The sequence below is a fragment of the Mytilus californianus genome, unplaced genomic scaffold, assembly GCF_021869535.1.
Source record: "Mytilus californianus isolate M0D057914Y unplaced genomic scaffold, xbMytCali1.0.p SCAF_1, whole genome shotgun sequence".
NCBI classification, from domain to species: domain Eukaryota; kingdom Metazoa; phylum Mollusca; class Bivalvia; order Mytilida; family Mytilidae; genus Mytilus; species Mytilus californianus.
The window spans coordinates 107,235,212-107,254,431 of record NW_026262581.1 but is presented as its reverse complement, the minus strand read 5'-3'; the positions used below and the strand labels follow the sequence as shown (position 1 = coordinate 107,254,431).

Below are 19,220 nucleotides of genomic sequence, written 5' to 3'. Positions count from 1 at the left end.
AACATTAAGTGACGAATGCCCTTGCTATTATATCACGAATGAATTAAACTTTTTCTACCATATGAGGATGCCAGAAAATGCAATGTGTTGCAGATAATTAGTAGATACAAATGCACATATATTATATCTGTTTTATGTTATCCGTGGATTTTTCTTGAAATAACATTGCAGTTCAAAAATACACACTTGTTTGTTTTTATATCGAGTTAATAACATCCATAAACTTAATTTGGCAATGTAATCTATACTCAACAACAAAAGAAACGCGCCAACTCCTATTATTTCATTCGAGTGAAACTTTCTATTGCATATAACAAAAAGTGATTGAAATGCGTCAAAATTTTGACACAATATTTCTGGAGTCATAAACATCACTTCTGTGAGAATGAAGATTTTTCCGAGTTAATTTCAGTTTTGACTTCTAAAAATAAACGCATGAACGAAAAATGTTGCCTTTTAGAAAACTGAAGTCGGGTATATCTTTTCAACTGAAGTAAAGGAAAATGGCATTGATGTTCAGTTTCAAAATTGAATGTTTATCTAATGATCAATTTCAAATTGACTAATCACAGACTTCTGATTTGTTTTTGCTTTTATTTTATGAAATGTCCGTTGTCGCCACTAAAATGAAAATTTCTCTGTGAACTCGTGGATTAACTATGAACTTATGCAAGAATATCCTAGAGGTTGACAACTTTGTTTTGGCAAAAAAACGAAAAGTTATGAAACTACTGTCACGATATAGGAAGACGTGTATAATTATATGACTTTTTTATAATAAATAGCCAGGTTGGGTTAAAATGTCTCTCATTACATGGAAAATATAACATAATGGGTTATTTTACCACAACGGTGTAGTGGGTGTGCAAACTGAAGTTTGTAAAGTTTGCAATATTTATAAGCTTGAAATTTATCAAAATGTACATAATTAATTATAGACAATACTGAATCAACAACTTCGCCAATAACAACAGAATGAAACAGGAAACATTACTAGAAAAACAGTATCAAATAACGCTAGAAATCACTGACAGCTAGGTTAGAATGCTACCGATAGATGTCCTGGAAAACAGATACTATATGAAAATGAGGAGATGCAGTGTGATTGCCAATAAGATAACTTTCCAGGAAAGGCCAACCAACATGACGTTTATATATGTAAGCAACTATAGGTCCTCAGGATGTTTTGCATGGTATGTTTTTCAATGTAATTGTTGAAGCTTTCAAGAAAAATGTATCCAAGTAAAACATTAAAGAATTGTCTTTTCGTGCGGTTACATCTTATACTTGTTTTGATAAGAGTTGAAAATTATCTTTAAAAAATAAATAACACACTGATGAATCAAAACAAAAAGCGACAATTTTGTATTCTGTGCCAACACATATTTTCAATGAATTGATTTTTATGTAACATATGTACAAAATAGCTTGGATTAAGAAAAAAAACCAGATTAGATTTTTATGAATTTATTATGAATATATAATAACAAAATTCAAACATTATACAGCAATGGTAAGTCATAGCATTGATTGGCAACAGTAAAATCAAATCATAACCATTTGATATACACACAAAACTATAAATGTTTGCAGCAATGTTAATAAAATGATAGTAAATAATTACAATGTTTTAAAAACACTATACTAGTCACAATCAAGTGTATTGAGACTACCATCAATATACAAGCAATCACAGATATACATGTAATTTAAAATTACAGTGTATACAACTTGTGGGTATGTTAAAATCATATGACTATAGAAATGAAAGGATATGGAGTAAATGTACATGGTACAAAATCGCATATATACATGTATAAAACATCTCCTGATCAGTTTAAAAGTGAAAGATTCCAGAAATGCTGGTAATCATATCTTTAAAGTTGAGTCTGAAATTATGTCTTTACATTTGCGGAATAAACATCCTCCAGAAAACATACAACCGTTCAAACAATAATGTTTATAAATGATTCAGATTTGATCTTTCTAACCTATGACATTTGGGCTAGATGTTGTTTGATTGGATGGCTGTAAAAAGGTATCGATAATATGAATGACGCCGTTTGCAACATTGATGTCTGGGTTTATTACTCTTGCATTATCCACCATGACATGCCCTGAAATATAAACCAAACTACAGTCTTACTGATCCTACATAGACATTATGAAATATGTGATGGATTTTATCTTGTTATTGCATCTTCAATTCTTATGATTGGTGCTTATAACTTATTTTTTTGAAGTGTAGCCCGCTGTTATTAGATCAAACGGCAAAACCTTAAATTATGCATGCTATTTTCGCATGACTGTAAACGCTAACGTAGCCGATTCTTTTGCTATTTTTTTATACTAGAATACCATGTTAACTTATGATGGATACTTATATTAGAAATAAAAAATAACATATAACATGTTTCAGTCAAGGTTAACATATACTTGATCTGCACCGTCAGTTTGTTTTTAGACAAGTAACATTAGTTGCTATAATTTCACTTTTTTCAACAAACCAAGATATCTTTTAATGTCACATATCTTATCATTACATGTGAAAGTTGTTAGGAAAATATAACGGCTTGACTGCTTCGTCTGGTTATTGGTGAAAATGACGGGTTTTTTCTTATTGATGACAGATTTCCACAATTTTTAGTTCTTTTTTCTTCGTGACGGGACAGAAATACGAGTCTTCAAGTGAATAGCCCACGAAGTTTGATTCGTTATTTTTAATCTAAATTAAACTAGCATATGATAAACTACTTACCATTAATAATACGTATTCTAAGATTTTCGCCTTCTGCAGTTGGAACCATCATACCGTCTTTTAATCCTGAACTGTAAAATGTTCCCTTTACATAATGGTAGCGCATCAATCCTGCAATAAGTCATTTGCAATCAAACATAGCTAACTATACAGGGTGTGAATAATTTATCGATTGGAACTCAATTCAACCATTTGAATGTAACTTCCGATTACATTTCTTGTTACGTAACATTTAAAGCTCACGTTTTATTTTTTTATTTTATAATATATATGTGTTAAGTGATAAAGGCTGATGCAAACAAACACACTCTTTAGAATGTTTTAAAGAATATTTGAATTTTCTGTACAACAGCTTCCAAACCGATCAAAAACTGCTTTTCAAGTCAATTTTCTTCTACTCATTTAGATTTTAAATAGATTATATATAACATATTAACACTTACGCCTTGAATCGTGAAGAGTTAAGAAATTGTCACTTAGAAATCCTGGTGGTAATTTGTCGAAAGCGCTGTCTACTGGTGCAAATAAAGTAAATGGTCCTCCTACAAAGTTAAAATAGACTAAAGCTCAGCTCTAAAAAGGGACTTATTCTTGGTATCACGAAATTTTAATCGAATAGTATGATGACAAAATCAATTTTCTTTATAAATAAAAACATATTTGATAGGAAAACCTGATGTTGAGCCGAAACTATCATTATTCATTTTTTTCAGAAGTTAAAATAAAAATAGGGTCACCGACTTCGTTTTTACGGTATACATCATTTAAAGTTGTGTTATTGGTGAAAAAATACCACAAAACGTCAAAATAAGCGGAACGTCGTCGCGTAAAACGTCGATTTTTGACGATTTTTACTACCAATTAGGTAACAGATTATTTAATAGACCAAAAACGAAGTCGGTGACCATATCATTTTTTAAACCATTAGAACGGAAATTTATGTATCAACAACATATAATTTTTTAGGAAAAAATCTATGTATTTGAAATTGAAGATTTGATGATTTTAAGACAAATTTTATAACAAATGTTCACCTATCTTGAAAGAATTCAATCAGTGATATTTAAGAAAACAAAAGAGATAAATGCATTATTTTTTTCGATTTCCAGTTATAGTTCAACGAGCCAAAGTTGTATGCAAAATATTACCAAAATCTGTGACATAGTCCATTTACTGTTCCTTGACATTTTTTTATAGTTAAGAATTCATGTAAATGGTGAACACACGAACCTGCGAGCTCTGCTTGTAAGTCTGCTCGGATAACAGAATAAACTAACTGTGAAAGGTTTGGCTGTGAGGCAACATACTGAAGGAGTGTATTGTCTGGTAATGGATACATGACACGATCGAGAACATGAATGACCCCGTTACTGGCGTTCTGGTTTGTGAGTATGACTTTACTACCTTCTACTGTGGCAATCTGTGGTAATTTATAAGATAGTATTGATTTTACAAATCATTCAACATCTGAAATATCTATATAGACACGTACGTTTGAATAAAAGGATTTTTACAAGTGTTGCTTATTTTTCAATCCAATGTTTTCTTCTTTTAGTTCCTTGTCTACATACAAGATCAATGGTAAGTCGGAATGGTATAGGGTTATTTAACTTACATTTGCTCAATCATGGTTGTTAGTAGTGCATATATTATATTTAAAACAGCCAATGTTAGAAATCTATGTTCAAACAATATTTCATTCAAACAGTCATAAGATCTTACAAGCCGGCCAAATAACTCTATCCCTTTAAAAGAAAAAAAACATTGCTGTATAAAACAACTTGCCTGTCCTCCTTGGTAAATATTAACTCGAATATTAAGACCGGGCACCAGTGATGGAACAATCAACTCATTGTTTGCCTCATCGGCGTAATGCATTCCTGATACTACATGGTATTTCAAGACTTTTTGTAAAAGCGCTTTATCTGACTGAAGTTTCTGAAGAATTTCTTGTGGCACAGCAGCGAATGCTTGGTCGGATGGTGCAAATACTGTAAAAGGACCTAAAACACACAAAGGTATATTTGATTATTATTTAAGGTAGTGAAAGACTAAACATTACCGGGGGAGGCCATATTCAACCTCATAAGAAAGGTGTAGATGTTTACAAAAAAAAGAAATATAGAATATAGAAATGAACTTGTTTGCATACATTTTTAAGTGAAGGAAGACGTATACATCATTATATATCATGACTTAAATTGAAAAAAAAAATATTAGGACCCATTCCAAAAATTATATTCTAGTTACAAAGGCTCGGTGATAAAAACCATTATAATTTCTTTTGTTACGTTTTTTCTTGTTCGCCTTTATTTTGTAATATATTTTATATTCTATATCTTAGAACAAATTTTAATTGTGAAGTTTGAAAGATAAAGATTATAAGACTTTTTGGTTTAGACAATCGTCGGTAAATAAATATGAGGCTGATATGTCACAATTCTTTTATACCTTACGTTTCAGTGTATAACAGGAAAGGACTAGAAAACAGTCATTTAAGATACCATGCAGGCTTATAATTTTGTCCGCCAAACGCGCATTTCGTTTACACATTTGTCAATGGCGCTCGAATTATGACAGTAGGACATGAAGTTGAAGAGCATTGAAACAAGAGCAACCTTTTTACCAGTGATCAAATGTTTTCGTTATTAACTTAGTACTTACCTTGACAAAAAATAACCGTAAAAAGCCTGATTAATTCATACCTCCATTTGCAAGTGTGCTTGTTAGTCCAGCCTTATGGATCAAATCAACCAGTGTGTTGGCTCCCAGACTGGTAGCTTTCTGTATTATATTTGCACCATATACAGTGCAAATACATAGCGATAAAAACGCCAGAACCTTCATGTTGTATTATACCGTTAATCTAGTGAACAATGTGTAAGTTATATCAGACAATATTTATATCATGGAACTGTTATACAATACATAGATAATGGTCACGTTACGGTGTGGTAAGGTCACATTTGGTAGCAATCACATGGCAGTACTTCTGTTGACACATGTGAAAGCTTATACAAATATCATAAGCGACGATCTGGGACTGTCTTCATTTATCAAAATTAAATGACATTCAAATGTGATTATATGATCTATGTGTATCATGTTTCAATTGTATGTTAGATAGAGAGAAAGAGGAAGCTGAAATTTATAAAGATTTAACGTCAAACTTGACTAATCACAGACTTGTTATGCACATTTTCAAAATAAAATCAATGTTTACCGATAGCAAGAGTCGGGGAAGGTGCAAAACCTACCTCAATTTGAAACAGTTTGAACCTTTGTGGCTCTAAGAATGTATGATTAAAGCATTTAGTTTTATCCTGTTTATATATTTTGTCAATAAAAGAAGAATCGTTTGCCATCATTATACTGACTTAAAATATAAATTTGAATAATTAATGTTGGCAACTTACCACTAAATCTACCATTGGATTCCAGAAACTATGAAAATTTGTAAAAATGAATACTTATACTGTGACAATCAATCACCCTGATTGAGATTATATTATTCCCTTTGTAAATATATTACTTAGAATATTTTCTCTATCTCTGTCTAATATTTAATGATAATAAGAAAGTATTAATAGGATGAGGAAACGATCAGTACCTAGAGATTTCCACATTGTCTGTTGTCACTTTTTATGTTGCTGTGTGTTTGTTTTTTACAACATTGGTTAAGGGTATAGGGGGAGGATTGAGATCTCACAAAACATGTTTAACCACACCGCATTTTTGCGCCTGCCCCCAGTCAGGAACCTCTGGCCATTGTTAGTCTTGTATGTTTTTTTTAATTTCGGTTCATTTATATGTTTCGGAGTTTAGTGTGACGTCCATTTTTTGCTGAATTAGTACACATTTATGTTTAGGGGCCAGCTGAAGCCCGCCTCAAGGTGCGGGATTTCTCGCTGTGTTGAAGACTTATTGGTGGTCTTTGGCTGTTTTCTGCTATTTGGTCGGGTTGTTGTCACTTTGACACATTCCCCGTTTCCAATTTTACAATTATTCCTTAATGGTTTCAGATTGCAAAATTATGGAAGTAGAATCATAACAAAGGTTGAAATATAATTCAAGGTTGTCTTATAAAATAATATTATGTGTTGGACATAATAACGCAAACATGTTGAAAATTTGCACACACTTCCTAAAAAAAAGAAGCTCCAGAGTAAATTTGATTAGAACAAAGAAAGACATTTCAAGGCGAACAAAATGGCCTGCATAAAGTTGGAAGTATAATAATTGACAGTGTTTAAATTATTGAAACCAAAATTGAGAAATTGTCAACATTTACAGCTTTAACAGAATTTAAGAAAGCGTATGCACATGATATTGTCAGAGCAAAATTATAAACCGTATTGGATGATCTTGGAATTAATATTATTAACTAATTTTCATGTACTTCGAAATATGTATATTGTTGTACCATTTAATAGCAGAAAAGATAAATGTTTACACTTTCGAGTTAACAATTTTATATTATTTCATTTTTTTGGGGGGGGGGGGGGGGGCATGTGATGTGTATCATAGAAATCATGGAAACACAGATAATTTCTAAATAAATCACTTTCGTTTTTTTTCCTACATTTTATCATTTCGGTATAGATTTGGTTCCAATAAGTTTGTGTTCTGGTTATGCAATAGGTCCATTTAAGTATTTTTTATATAATCATCCATAACTAACTCATACATATAGTAAAATTTTCTACATAGGTTAAAGGGTTATATTTGGAAACTAGATAGATAGATAGATAGATAGATAGACACTTTATTCTCAAAAAAATAAATACAAGTTTACAGAGAAAGTACAATATAAATACAAATACAATAGTTGAGGGTAAACAGATGCAGTACGATAACGTAAAATGAAGTACACAACATTATGATGACACACATGTATATTAAACGGTTAAACTAAATATGAAGAATCAGTCTGGTGTTATACGTTTACATGGAGGCACTAAAATTGAGAATGGAAATGGGGAATGTGTCAAAGAGACAACAACCCGACCAAAGAGCAGAAAACAGCCCAAGGCCACCAATGGGTCTTCAACACAGCGAGAAATAACGAACTGAAAGAACGTCTTCATCAAAACAAATTTCATAGTCTCACAACGATATAATTACCATTATTCCGTATTCTAATTAAAATTATCGTAGCAATAAACAGTCCCCGCATAAAACACTATTTAAAACCACATTAACTGAAGTCTTTAATCTATAACTTTCACTTACGGCTAGTGACGCATTCTGCTCGTGCATGTTTAAAAATGATAAAGTCAGACAAGCATTTTGGAAAGCTAATGCATAATAATTATTGTCACGTTAACAAATTATTTCTGGTTGGGTTGCTCAACTAATTTTACAATTTTGTCAATATAACGGAATTATAAACAACTGTGATACAAGCGGGAGGTTTATCTAGCTATAAAATCAGGTTTAACCCATCCTTTCTTCAGAAAATGCCTGTAGGACTATGAAATTTTCAGCGTGATAAGTTCAAATAAAACAAAAGAAATTTAACTCCGTATTGGAGAAGGTAAACATTGTCAATTCGGTATATTTTGATTGTTAAAATCTGTTTCTATGTCTTTAAAGGTTTAATACAGATGCATTATTTTAGATTTTTTAGCATCGTATATACTTGTTTATACTAAAATTAAAGTGCCGTATGGAACTAAGGGTATACACTTTTAAATTAAAGAAAATTTCTTCAAAACAGACGATATCGGAAGGTGCAAAAATACTTTAGATCTTCAATATGCATAAGATGGTGATGATGGATGGCTGCTTAACGTCCAGCGGCAAATTAATATTCATATTCAGGACGAGAACAGGTTAATGTAATATCAATATTAACCCTGCTTTGTACTAGACTGACATGCTGAGCCGGATTTGTAACGTGCTTGTTCACAAGGTAACAGTCCGCAGGAAAACATGTCACCTTACCCGGACACATTATTATGACTCCGAGCCGACCAGTCTTTGCTCTTACTCCTTTATGCCGCGTGCTGAACGGAGTAGCAGCAAATACCAATTCTAAAGTCTTTGGTTTGACCCGGCCGGGATTTGAACCCAAGACCCCCCGCACTCGAGGCGAAAGACCACCCGTGACCTGGTTCATATTTCGGCGCTCTTGCAGTGTTGGGCTTTGTGGTTGTTGTAAAAGGTGTATTATAGTGATGGTACGATTGTAGTCACCAATAACAAACCTCGCCGCCCTCGTTGTACCATTTCCAGGTTGTACCTGTTGTTGATAGTGTGGGGTTTCATATGATTATATATAAATATATATATATATAGAATGAATTTCATAACAGTGTGGACATGGACACCTGATATTTCAATGATATCGTGTCGGTCACTGGCTGTCGACAACAAAGACTTCACGCAATTACAGTATGTCAGGGGCCTCTCAATGGGGATATACATAATTACTATTTTACACATTTCCATTCATAAAAATAGTTTGTTTTGAATATATTTATATACTGACAGCAACAAGTTTCTTTTGAAAGAATGAGTATATTCAGAGGTGATATAACAAAGTAATCAAGAGAAAAAAAGTAAGAAAAATTCGTTTCTGGCAATAAGTGAAAAATTAAGTAGTGTGTCTGTTTTAGGCAAGTCATGCATTGCAAATCATTCAGTGGATTGGTCAATCGCCGAAAAAAAGCTTTATTTGTAAACAAACACTAATACATGCATTGACGGGGGCATAAGTATGCTAATAATACATGTCCGTATAAGGAAATGTGTCCGATCTGTTCAGGTTCATCATAACCTTTTGGTTAATATGGCCGTATTTACACCACAAATTTTACTCTGAGTACAGACATACCTCTGCACCTGGAAAAGTTTTAGGGCATGGCAGGAACTAGATAATTAAATTTTAAATGCATTTTATGTTTCAGAAAATTATAAACTTTTCTGGATTTTGCTGTTCATTTTTTTTTCATTCATGTAGAAGGTGCCAAAATAAACTAAGTTGGGAAAGAGGTTTGAGAAGCTCCCCTCGTATATAATAAATGTTGTGAGTAGTATTGATTTAAATGGACAATAGACATCTGCGAAGATTACTCTACATCAACTGGTACGAATAAATGTTTTCTTAATTTTTTAAGGAGCCACAGAACGTTTGTGCAATAAAAAACATTACGTTTTTTTTCGATAACTTGGTGATATCACCTCTGAATATACTCATTCTGTCAAAAGAAACTTTTTGTTGTGAGTATATAAATATATTCAAAACAAATTCCTATAAACTTTCATGCCAAAACTTCTATTTTATGAACGGACATGTGTAAAGATAGTAATTATGTATATCCCCATTGAGAGGCCCCTGACATGCTGTAATTGCGTGAAGTCTTTGTTGTAGACAGCCAGTGATACACACGATAACATTTAATAACTATGTGTCCATGTCCACGCTGTTATGAAATTCATTCTATAAGCACAACAATGTTAAATCTGCAGAAGCAAATTTTTGTTCTTCCCTCGCCGGGATTCGAACTCATGCTATTGGGATATCGATACAACACCGCCTGCACTGTGTTCAGCGCTCTAGACCACACGGCCACCTAGACTGAACTAACAATTCAGTTTTCGGTGGCTTAGTGTTATATTTCCTCGTCAGTAGAATCTAGAGGTGTAACACAGTACATGATATATTAGGCATAAAGATGGAATTGATTGCAGATTAGCTAAATATCTATCGTAAAGGATCGTAAGATACAGTCACAGATATGCTGATATTTAGAGTAATTATGAACATAATATGTGTTTTCAGCCGTGTATCACCTTCACTGGTGATCCAATGGATGGATCTGTCGTAGAGTTGTCACTTGTTTAGACGTGTATATATATATAATATATATATATATATATATGGTAGTCAGCAGGGTTTAAGAACATTTGTTGTTCGACCTGTTAGTCAAATGCGTTTTGTTAAAATATACTTTTTCACCTCTTTTGGTCTTTTGGAAAATGTTGTTTGTGCTGTATTTAGACCCCTCTAACAAGAAATTTGTTTTGCATGTACACGTATAAACATTGCGGTTTTTATCCAACGCAATCATAGGTTTGAACGTTGTTTTTAATTTAGACTTGTTTATATTTTTTCGTTTGGGCTTGTATTATATTTGCCTTCGGGTTTATATGATCCGTTCATCCTATTTTGACTCCTCAAAATTCAAGAGTCTATCCTAAATTGAGGTAAATTATGTGGCCTTCCAATAACCGTTTCGATTCCTAACATCACTGAAGAGACATTAATTGTCGAAATCCGGATATGGTGTACAAAAATCTTTGCACCTTTGTTTGCGGTATACCATATTTTCCGCAAGTTTGTTGTTTTCTGTTTGGTATTAAATTTATAGTTAAGATCCTATTATTACACCTTGTGATCCGTTTATTTGGCAATCGCCAATGGCAGTCAGCAGGGTTTAAGAACATTTGTTGTTCGACCTGTTAGTCAAATGCGTTTTGTTAAAATATACTTTTTCACCTCTTTTGGTCTTTTGGAAAATGTTGTTTGTGCTGTATTTAGACCCCTCTAACAAGAAATTTGTTTTGCATGCACACGTATAAACATTGCGGTTTTTATCCAACGCAATCATAGGTTTGAACGTTGTTTTCAATTTAGACTTGTTTATATTTTTTCGCTTTGGCTTGTATTATATTTGCCTTCGGGTTTATATGATCCGTTCATCCTATTTTGACTCCTCAAAATTCAGGAGTCTATCATAAATTGAGGTAAATTATGTGGCCTTCCAATAACCGTTTCGATTCCTAACATCACTGAAGAGACATTAATTGTCGAAATCCGGATATGGTGTACAAAAATCTTTGCACCTTTGTTTGCGGTATACCATCTTTGCCGCAAGTTTGTTGTTTTCTGTTTGGTATTAAATTTATAGTTAAGATCCTATTATTACACCTTGTGATCCGTTTATTTGGCAATCGCCAATGGCAGTCAGCAGGGTTTAAGAACATTTGTTGTTCGACCTGTTAGTCAAATGCGTTTTGTTAAAATATACTTTTTCACCTCTTTTGGTCTTTTGGAAAATGTTGTTTGTGCTGTATTTAAACCCCTCTAACACGAAATTTGTTTTGCATGCACACGTATAAACATTGCGGTTTTTATCAAACGCAATCATAGGTTTGAACGTTGTTTTCAATTTAGACTTGTTTATATTTTTTCGCTTGGGCTTGTATTATATTTGCCTTCGGGTTTATATGATCCGTTCATCCTATTTTGACTCCTCAAAATTCAAGAGTCTATTCTTAATTGAGGTAAATTATGTGGCCTTCCAATAACCGTTTCGATTCCTAACATCACTGAAGAGACATTAATTGTCGAAATCCGGATATGGTGTACAAAAATCTTTGCACCTTTGTTTGCGGTATACCATCTTTGCCGCAAGTTTGTTGTTTTCTGTTTGGTATTAAATTTATAGTTAAGATCCTATTATTTCACCTTGTGATCCGTTTATTTGGCAATCGCCAATGGCAGTCAGCAGGGTTTAAGAACATTTGTTGTTCGACCTGTTAGTCAAATGCGTTTTGTTAAAATATACTTTTTCACCTCTTTTGGTCTTTTGGAAAATGTTGTTTGTGCTGTATTTAGACCCCTCTAACAAGAAATTTGTTTTGCATGCACACGTATAAACATTGCGGTTTTTATCCAACGCAATCATAGGTTTGAACGTTGTTTTCAATTTAGACTTGTTTATATTTTTTCGTTTGGGCTTGTATTATATTTGCCTTCGGGTTTATATGATCCGTTCATCCTATTTTGACTCCTCAAAATTCAAGAGTCTATCCTAAATTGAGGTAAATTATGTGGCCTTCCAATAACCGTTTCGATTCCTAACATCACTGAAGAGACATTAATTGTCGAAATCCGGATATGGTGTACACAAATCTTTGCACCTTTGTTTGCGGTATACCATCTTTGCCGCAAGTTTGTTGTTTTCTGTTTGGTATTAAATTTATAGTTAAGATTCTATTATTACACCTTGTGATCCGTTTATTTGGCAATCGCCAATGGCAGTCAGCAGGGTTTAAGAACATTTGTTGTTCGACCTGTTAGTCAAATGCGTTTTGTTAAAATATACTTTTTCACCTCTTTTGGTCTTTTGGAAAATGTCGTTTGTGCTGTATTTAGACCCCTCTAACAAGAAATTTGTTTTGCATGCACACGTATAAACATTGCGGTTTTTATCCAACGCAATCATATGTTTGAACGTTGTTTTCAATTTAGACTTGTTTATATTTTTTTCGTTTGGGCTTGTATTATATTTGCCTTCGGGTTTATATGATCCGTTCATCCTATTTTGACTCCTCAAAATTCAAGAGTCTATCCTAAATTGAGGTAAATTATGTGGCCTTCCAATAACCGTTTCGATTCCTAACATCACTGAAGAGACATTAATTGTCGAAATCCGGATATGGTGTACAAAAATCTTTGCACCTTTGTTTGCGGTATACCATCTTTGCCGCAAGTTTGTTGTTTTCTGTTTGGTATTAAATTTATAGTTAAGATCCTATTATTACACCTTGTGATCCGTTTATTTGGCAATCGCCAATGGCAGTCAGCAGGGTTTAAGAACATTTGTTGTTCGACCTGTTAGTCAAATGCGTTTTGTTAAAATATACTTTTTCACCTCTTTTGGTCTTTTGGAAATGTTGTTTGTGCTGTATTTAGACCACTCTAACAAGAAATTTGTTTTGCATGCACACGTATAAACATTGCGGTTTTTATCCAACGCAATCATAGGTTTGAACGTTGTTTTCAATTTAGACTTGTTTATATATATATATATATATATATATATATATATATATATAAAACGTCTGAATAATAGTCAACGATTTTTCCCACGAGGGCGCTGGATCGTTTCGAGTAACGATACACGTACACAATAAATAAATTATATAAACGCCTAAAAAGTGTACACAACAACACCAATAACAAAAAAAGGAACTATAAATGTAATTATTTATAAATATTTCGGATAACAGATATCCTTCATCAGTAAATATGATTGTGATGTTGAATGAATCATATATCAGTCTACTTAGATTAAACTATACCAATCTTGAAATTTATACAATAAAAATGTCAAACCGAACATCAGGTAAGACGCTTCGAAATTCTAAATATGTGTTAAACACCACATAGGTTATATGACTAATTACAACAGAGAATTCAAATATATGCTTTAAATAAAAATGATAATGTGCGATATGAACTAGCACAATTCTAAAGCTTTAACGGTGACGACAGTTATGATGTTACAAGAACGATTGCGTCAATAAGAATTCCAAATAAACAGCACTGAACGATCTAAATTTGTAAATATTTCAAATTTGACAACGGTAGAGTAGTTGCAACAGAGTCTGCGTATTTAAACATCGCAAACAAACGGCCGTTAAAATATAATAATAAATTTTGACTAAGGTTAACTAGTTGAACGTGGCTTGGTACTTTTACATCCCTCAAAAAATTAAGCAATTTAAATTGGTATACAGATTTATTTTAGAGATGAGTAAGGTAAAGAAATAGAAACAGAGACTATAATAAAAAGTAATATAACCCAAATGTGAAGCACTGCATGGAGTCGAACTACATCTTTTCATTTATCCCATTTGGTGCCAAAGTTGTTAATTTTCTTATCCAAAATCTTTCCCGAGTGAGTCTATCCTCCCTAGACCAAGCAGAGTTGTGGTCAATGATTGTAATGGTCAGTCGATTGAGATCTGCCTTAGTGTGGCCAGGGGATCTTAAATGTCGACTGAGAGGGAGGTCTGGCTTGCATAGGTAGTCGCTACGATGACCGTTCATTCGTTTGTGAAACGGCTGTTCTGACTCGCCAACATACTGTTTACCACATTTACACTGTAGGAGATACACAACATTTGTAGTCTTGCAATTAACATTGCAAAATATGGTGTATTCTGTACCAGTGGAGTGACTGTTAAAAGTCTGGGTAACCAGTATTTGTTTGCAAGTCAGACATCGTTTGTTTCCGCAACCCTTGCAAGAGCCCACAGACGAAGAGCCTGCTTGAGAGGATAAATCAGCTCTCACCAGCAAGTCTTTAAGGCTTTTGGGCCTACGGAAAGCCAGTACAGGTGGCTCGGGAAAGATCTTGGAAATTTTGGATGGTAAGTCAACACAAAAGGTGTTGACTTACCATCCAAAATTTGACAACTTATCTCACCTAATCCGCGAAAATTGGAAAGACTTGCTGGTGAGAGCTGATTTATCCTCTCAAGCAGGCTCTTCGTCTGTGGGCTCTTGCAAGGGTTGCGGAAACAAACGATGTCTGACTTGCAAACAAATACTGGTTACCCAGACTTTTAACAGTCACTCCACTGGTACAGAATACACCATATTTTGCAATGTTAATTGCAAGACTACAAATGTTGTGTATCTCCTACAGTGTAAATGTGGTAAACAGTATGTTGGCGAGTCAGAACAGCCGTTTCACAAACGAATGAACGGTCATCGTAGCGACTACCTATGCAAGCCAGACCTCCCTCTCAGTCGACATTTAAGATCCCCTGGCCACACTAAGGCAGATCTCAATCGACTGACCATTACAATCATTGACCACAACTCTGCTTGGTCTAGGGAGGATAGACTCACTCGGGAAAGATTTTGGATAAGAAAATTAACAACTTTGGCACCAAATGGGATAAATGAAAAGATGTAGTTCGACTCCATGCAGTGCTTCACATTTGGGTTATATTACTTTTTATTATAGTCTCTGTTTCTATTTCTTTACCTTACTCATCTCTAAAATAAATCTGTATACCAATTTAAATTGCTTAATTTTTTGAGGGATGTAAAAGTACCAAGCCACGTTCAACTAGTTAACCTTAGTCAAAATTTATTATTATATTTTAACGGCCGTTTGTTTGCGATGTTTAAATACGCAGACTCTGTTGCAACTACTCTACCGTTGTCAAATTTGAAATATTTACAAATTTAGATCGTTCAGTGCTGTTTATTTGGAATTCTTATTGACGCAATCGTTCTTGTAACATCATAACTGTCGTCACCGTTAAAGCTTTAGAATTGTGCTAGTTCATATCGCACATTATCATTTTTATTTAAAGCATATATTTGAATTCTCTGTTGTAATTAGTCATATAACCTATGTGGTGTTTAACACATATTTAGAATTTCGAAGCGTCTTACCTGATGTTCGGTTTGACATTTTTATTGTATAAATTTCAAGATTGGTATAGTTTAATCTAAGTAGACTGATATATGATTCATTCAACATCACAATCATATTTACTGATGAAGGATATCTGTTATCCGAAATATTTATAAATAATTACATTTATAGTTCCTTTTTTTGTTATTGGTGTTGTTGTGTACACTTTTTAGGCGTTTATATATATATATATATATATATATATACAGAAGAGTTCATGGATTCCAAAACCAAGCAAATCTGCAACACTGGAAGAAGTTATCGACAAAATCAAATCGGACGTTGTCCATCTAGCTAACAACAAGTACTCGTCGTTTTATAACACCTCTTCTGACGAGAAAAAAAGCCATACAATCGCTGAGAAACCGAGATGATATTGTGATAAAACCATCAGACAAGGGAAGTGCCGTAGTGATAATGGACAAAGCAAACTACATCGCGGAAGCAGAGCGTCAGCTCTCTGATGAGAGATTTTATAAGAAGCTTGACCATGACCCTACTTCCGAGTTTTGTTCCAAAATTATTACTGCGTTACAAACCATGCACAATGACGGTCACATAGATGAGGAAACAATCGGATATTTAAAACCAGAGAACGCAAAGCCTGGTCGATTGTATCTTCTTCCCAAAATACACAAGGTTAACAACCCTGGTAAACCCATTGTATCCGCAAACGTCTACCCGACTGAGAAAATCTCAGAATTCGTAGACTTTCATTTAAGACCTCCTACTTATAACATCACCTGCTGATATGACCCCTTCCTATAGGCACAATAGAACGTGTCTCTATTGACCCATTCTTTACTTATAACTTCACCTGCTGATATGACCCCTTCCTATAGGCACAATAGATAGTGTCTCTATTGACCCTTTCTTTACTTATAACATCACCTGCTGATATGACCCCTTCCTATAGGCACAATAGAAAGTGTCTCTATTGACCCTTTCTTTGCTTATAACATCACCTGCTGATATGACCCCTTCCTATAGTCATCATAGAAAGTGTCTCTATTGGCCCTTTCTTTACTTATAACATCACCTGCTGATATGACCCCTTCCTATAGGCACAATAGATAGTGTCTCTATTGACCCTTTCTTTACTTATAACATCACCTGATGGTATGACCCCTTCCTATAGGCACAATAGAACGTGTCTCTATTGACCCTTTCTTTGCTTATAACATCACCTGCTGATATGACCCCTTCCTATAGGCACAATAGAAAGTGTCTCAATTGACCCTTTATTTACTAATAACATCACCTGCTGATATGACCCCTTCCTATAGTCATCATAGAAAGTGTCTCTATTGGCCCTTTCTTTACTTATAACATCACCTGCTGATATGACCCCTTCCTATAGGCACAATAGATAGTGTCTCTATTGACCCTTTCTTTACTTATAACATCACCTGATGGTATGACCCATTCCTATAGGCACAATAGAAAGTGTCTCTATTGACCCTTTATTTACTTATAACATCACCTGCTGATATGACCCCTTCCTATAGGCATCAAAAAAAGTGTCTCTATTGACCCTTTCTTTACTAATAACATCACCTGCTGATATGACCCCTTCCTATAGGCACAATAGAACGTGTCTCTATTGACCCATTCTTTACTTATAACATCACCTGCTGGTATGACCCCTTCCTATAGGCACAATAGAACGTGTCTCTATTGACCCTTTCTTTGCTTATAACATCACCTGCTGATATGACCCCTTCCTATAGGCACAATAGAAAGTGTCTCTATTGACCCTTTATTTACTTATAACATCACCTGCTGATATGACTCCTACCTATAGGCACAATAGAAAGTGTCTCTATTGGCCCTTTCTTTACTTATAACATCACCTGCTGATATGACCCGTTCCTATAGGCACAATAGGAAATGTCTCTATTGACCCTTTCTTTACTTATAACATCACCTGCTGATATGACCCCTTCCTATAGGCACCATAGAAAGTGTCTCTATTGACCCTTTCTTCACTTATAACATCACCTGCTAATATGACCCCTTCCTAAAGGCCCCATAGAAAGTGTCTATATTGACCCTTTCTTTACTTATAACATCACCTGCTGATATGACCCCTTCCTATAGGCATCAAAGAAAGTGTCCCTTCTTACCCTTTCTTTACTTATAACATCACCTTCTCTTATGACCCCTTCCTATAGGCACAAAAGAACGTGTCTCTTTTGACCCTTACTTTACTTATAACATCACCTGCTGATATGACCCTTCCTATAGGCACAATAGAAAGTGTCTCTATTGACCCTTTCTTTACTTATAACATCACCTGCTGATATGACCCCTTCCTATAGGCACAATAGAAAGTGTCTCTATAGACCCTTTCTTTATTTATAACATCACCTGCTGATATGACCCCTTCCTATAGGCACAATAGAACGTGTCTCTATTGACCCTTTAATTATAACATCACCTGCTGATATGACCCCTTCCCATAGGCACAATAGAAGGTGTCTCTTTTGACCCTTTCTTTACTTATAACATCACCTGCTGATATGACCCCTTCCTATCGGCACAATAGAAAGTGTCTCTATTGACCCATTCAAGACACCACAGATTACCTTCGTAAAATGGAATCCATGAACCCTCTTCCTCCGGAAACTATCCTTGTCACTTTAGATGTCACCTCATTGTATACCAACTTACCTCATGATGACGGAATACAATCGTGTAAGGAAATATGGGACTCGCACAACACTTTAGAACCATATACCGAATGTTTAGTCCAGCTGCTTACTCGGGTTCTGAAATGCAACAATTTCACCTTTAATGGTGAACATTATCAGAATGGGGACGAAAATGGCACCGACTTACGCCAATATTTTCATGGGCAAATTAGAGAAGCAAATCATTTCAACATCTTTATCCAAATCTGTCTTGGTTCCGTTTCATCGATGATGTTGACATGAAATGGATTGAATCCCAACAAAAACTTGATGACTGTATCAGACATGCAAACAAGGCCCATCAGTCAATTAAATTTACATATGAAATTTCCGACTCTAAAATAGCTTTCTTAGACACAACTTCATCTATAAAGGACGGTGTCATATCAACAGACCTCTACTGTAAACCTACAGATAAACATCGGTACCTTTCTCCCCAAAGCTGTCACCCCAAGCACTGTACAAAAAGTATCCCGTACAGTCAAGCTCTCAGAGTAAAGCGCATTTGCTCCTCTGAGGAGGCTGTCACTAAACGGTTAC

The 19,220-nt window shown here is 34.4% G+C and overlaps 1 protein-coding gene across 1 annotated transcript; it reads right to left on the bottom strand.

The window, feature by feature from the left end:
• Window positions 1–1,451: 1,451 nt before the first annotated feature.
• LOC127738639 (uncharacterized protein sll1735-like) lies at window positions 1,452–6,189 on the bottom strand. Its single transcript, XM_052249963.1, has 5 exons — window positions 6,175–6,189; window positions 3,989–4,178; window positions 3,202–3,300; window positions 2,759–2,869; window positions 1,452–2,117 (listed from the first exon to the last, which is right to left on the bottom strand). Exons 1-5 carry the CDS (start codon window positions 6,187–6,189, stop codon window positions 1,987–1,989), a joined length of 546 nt encoding a protein of 181 aa, XP_052105923.1. The 3' UTR covers window positions 1,452–1,986.
• Between the last annotated feature and the right edge of the window lie 13,031 nt (window positions 6,190–19,220).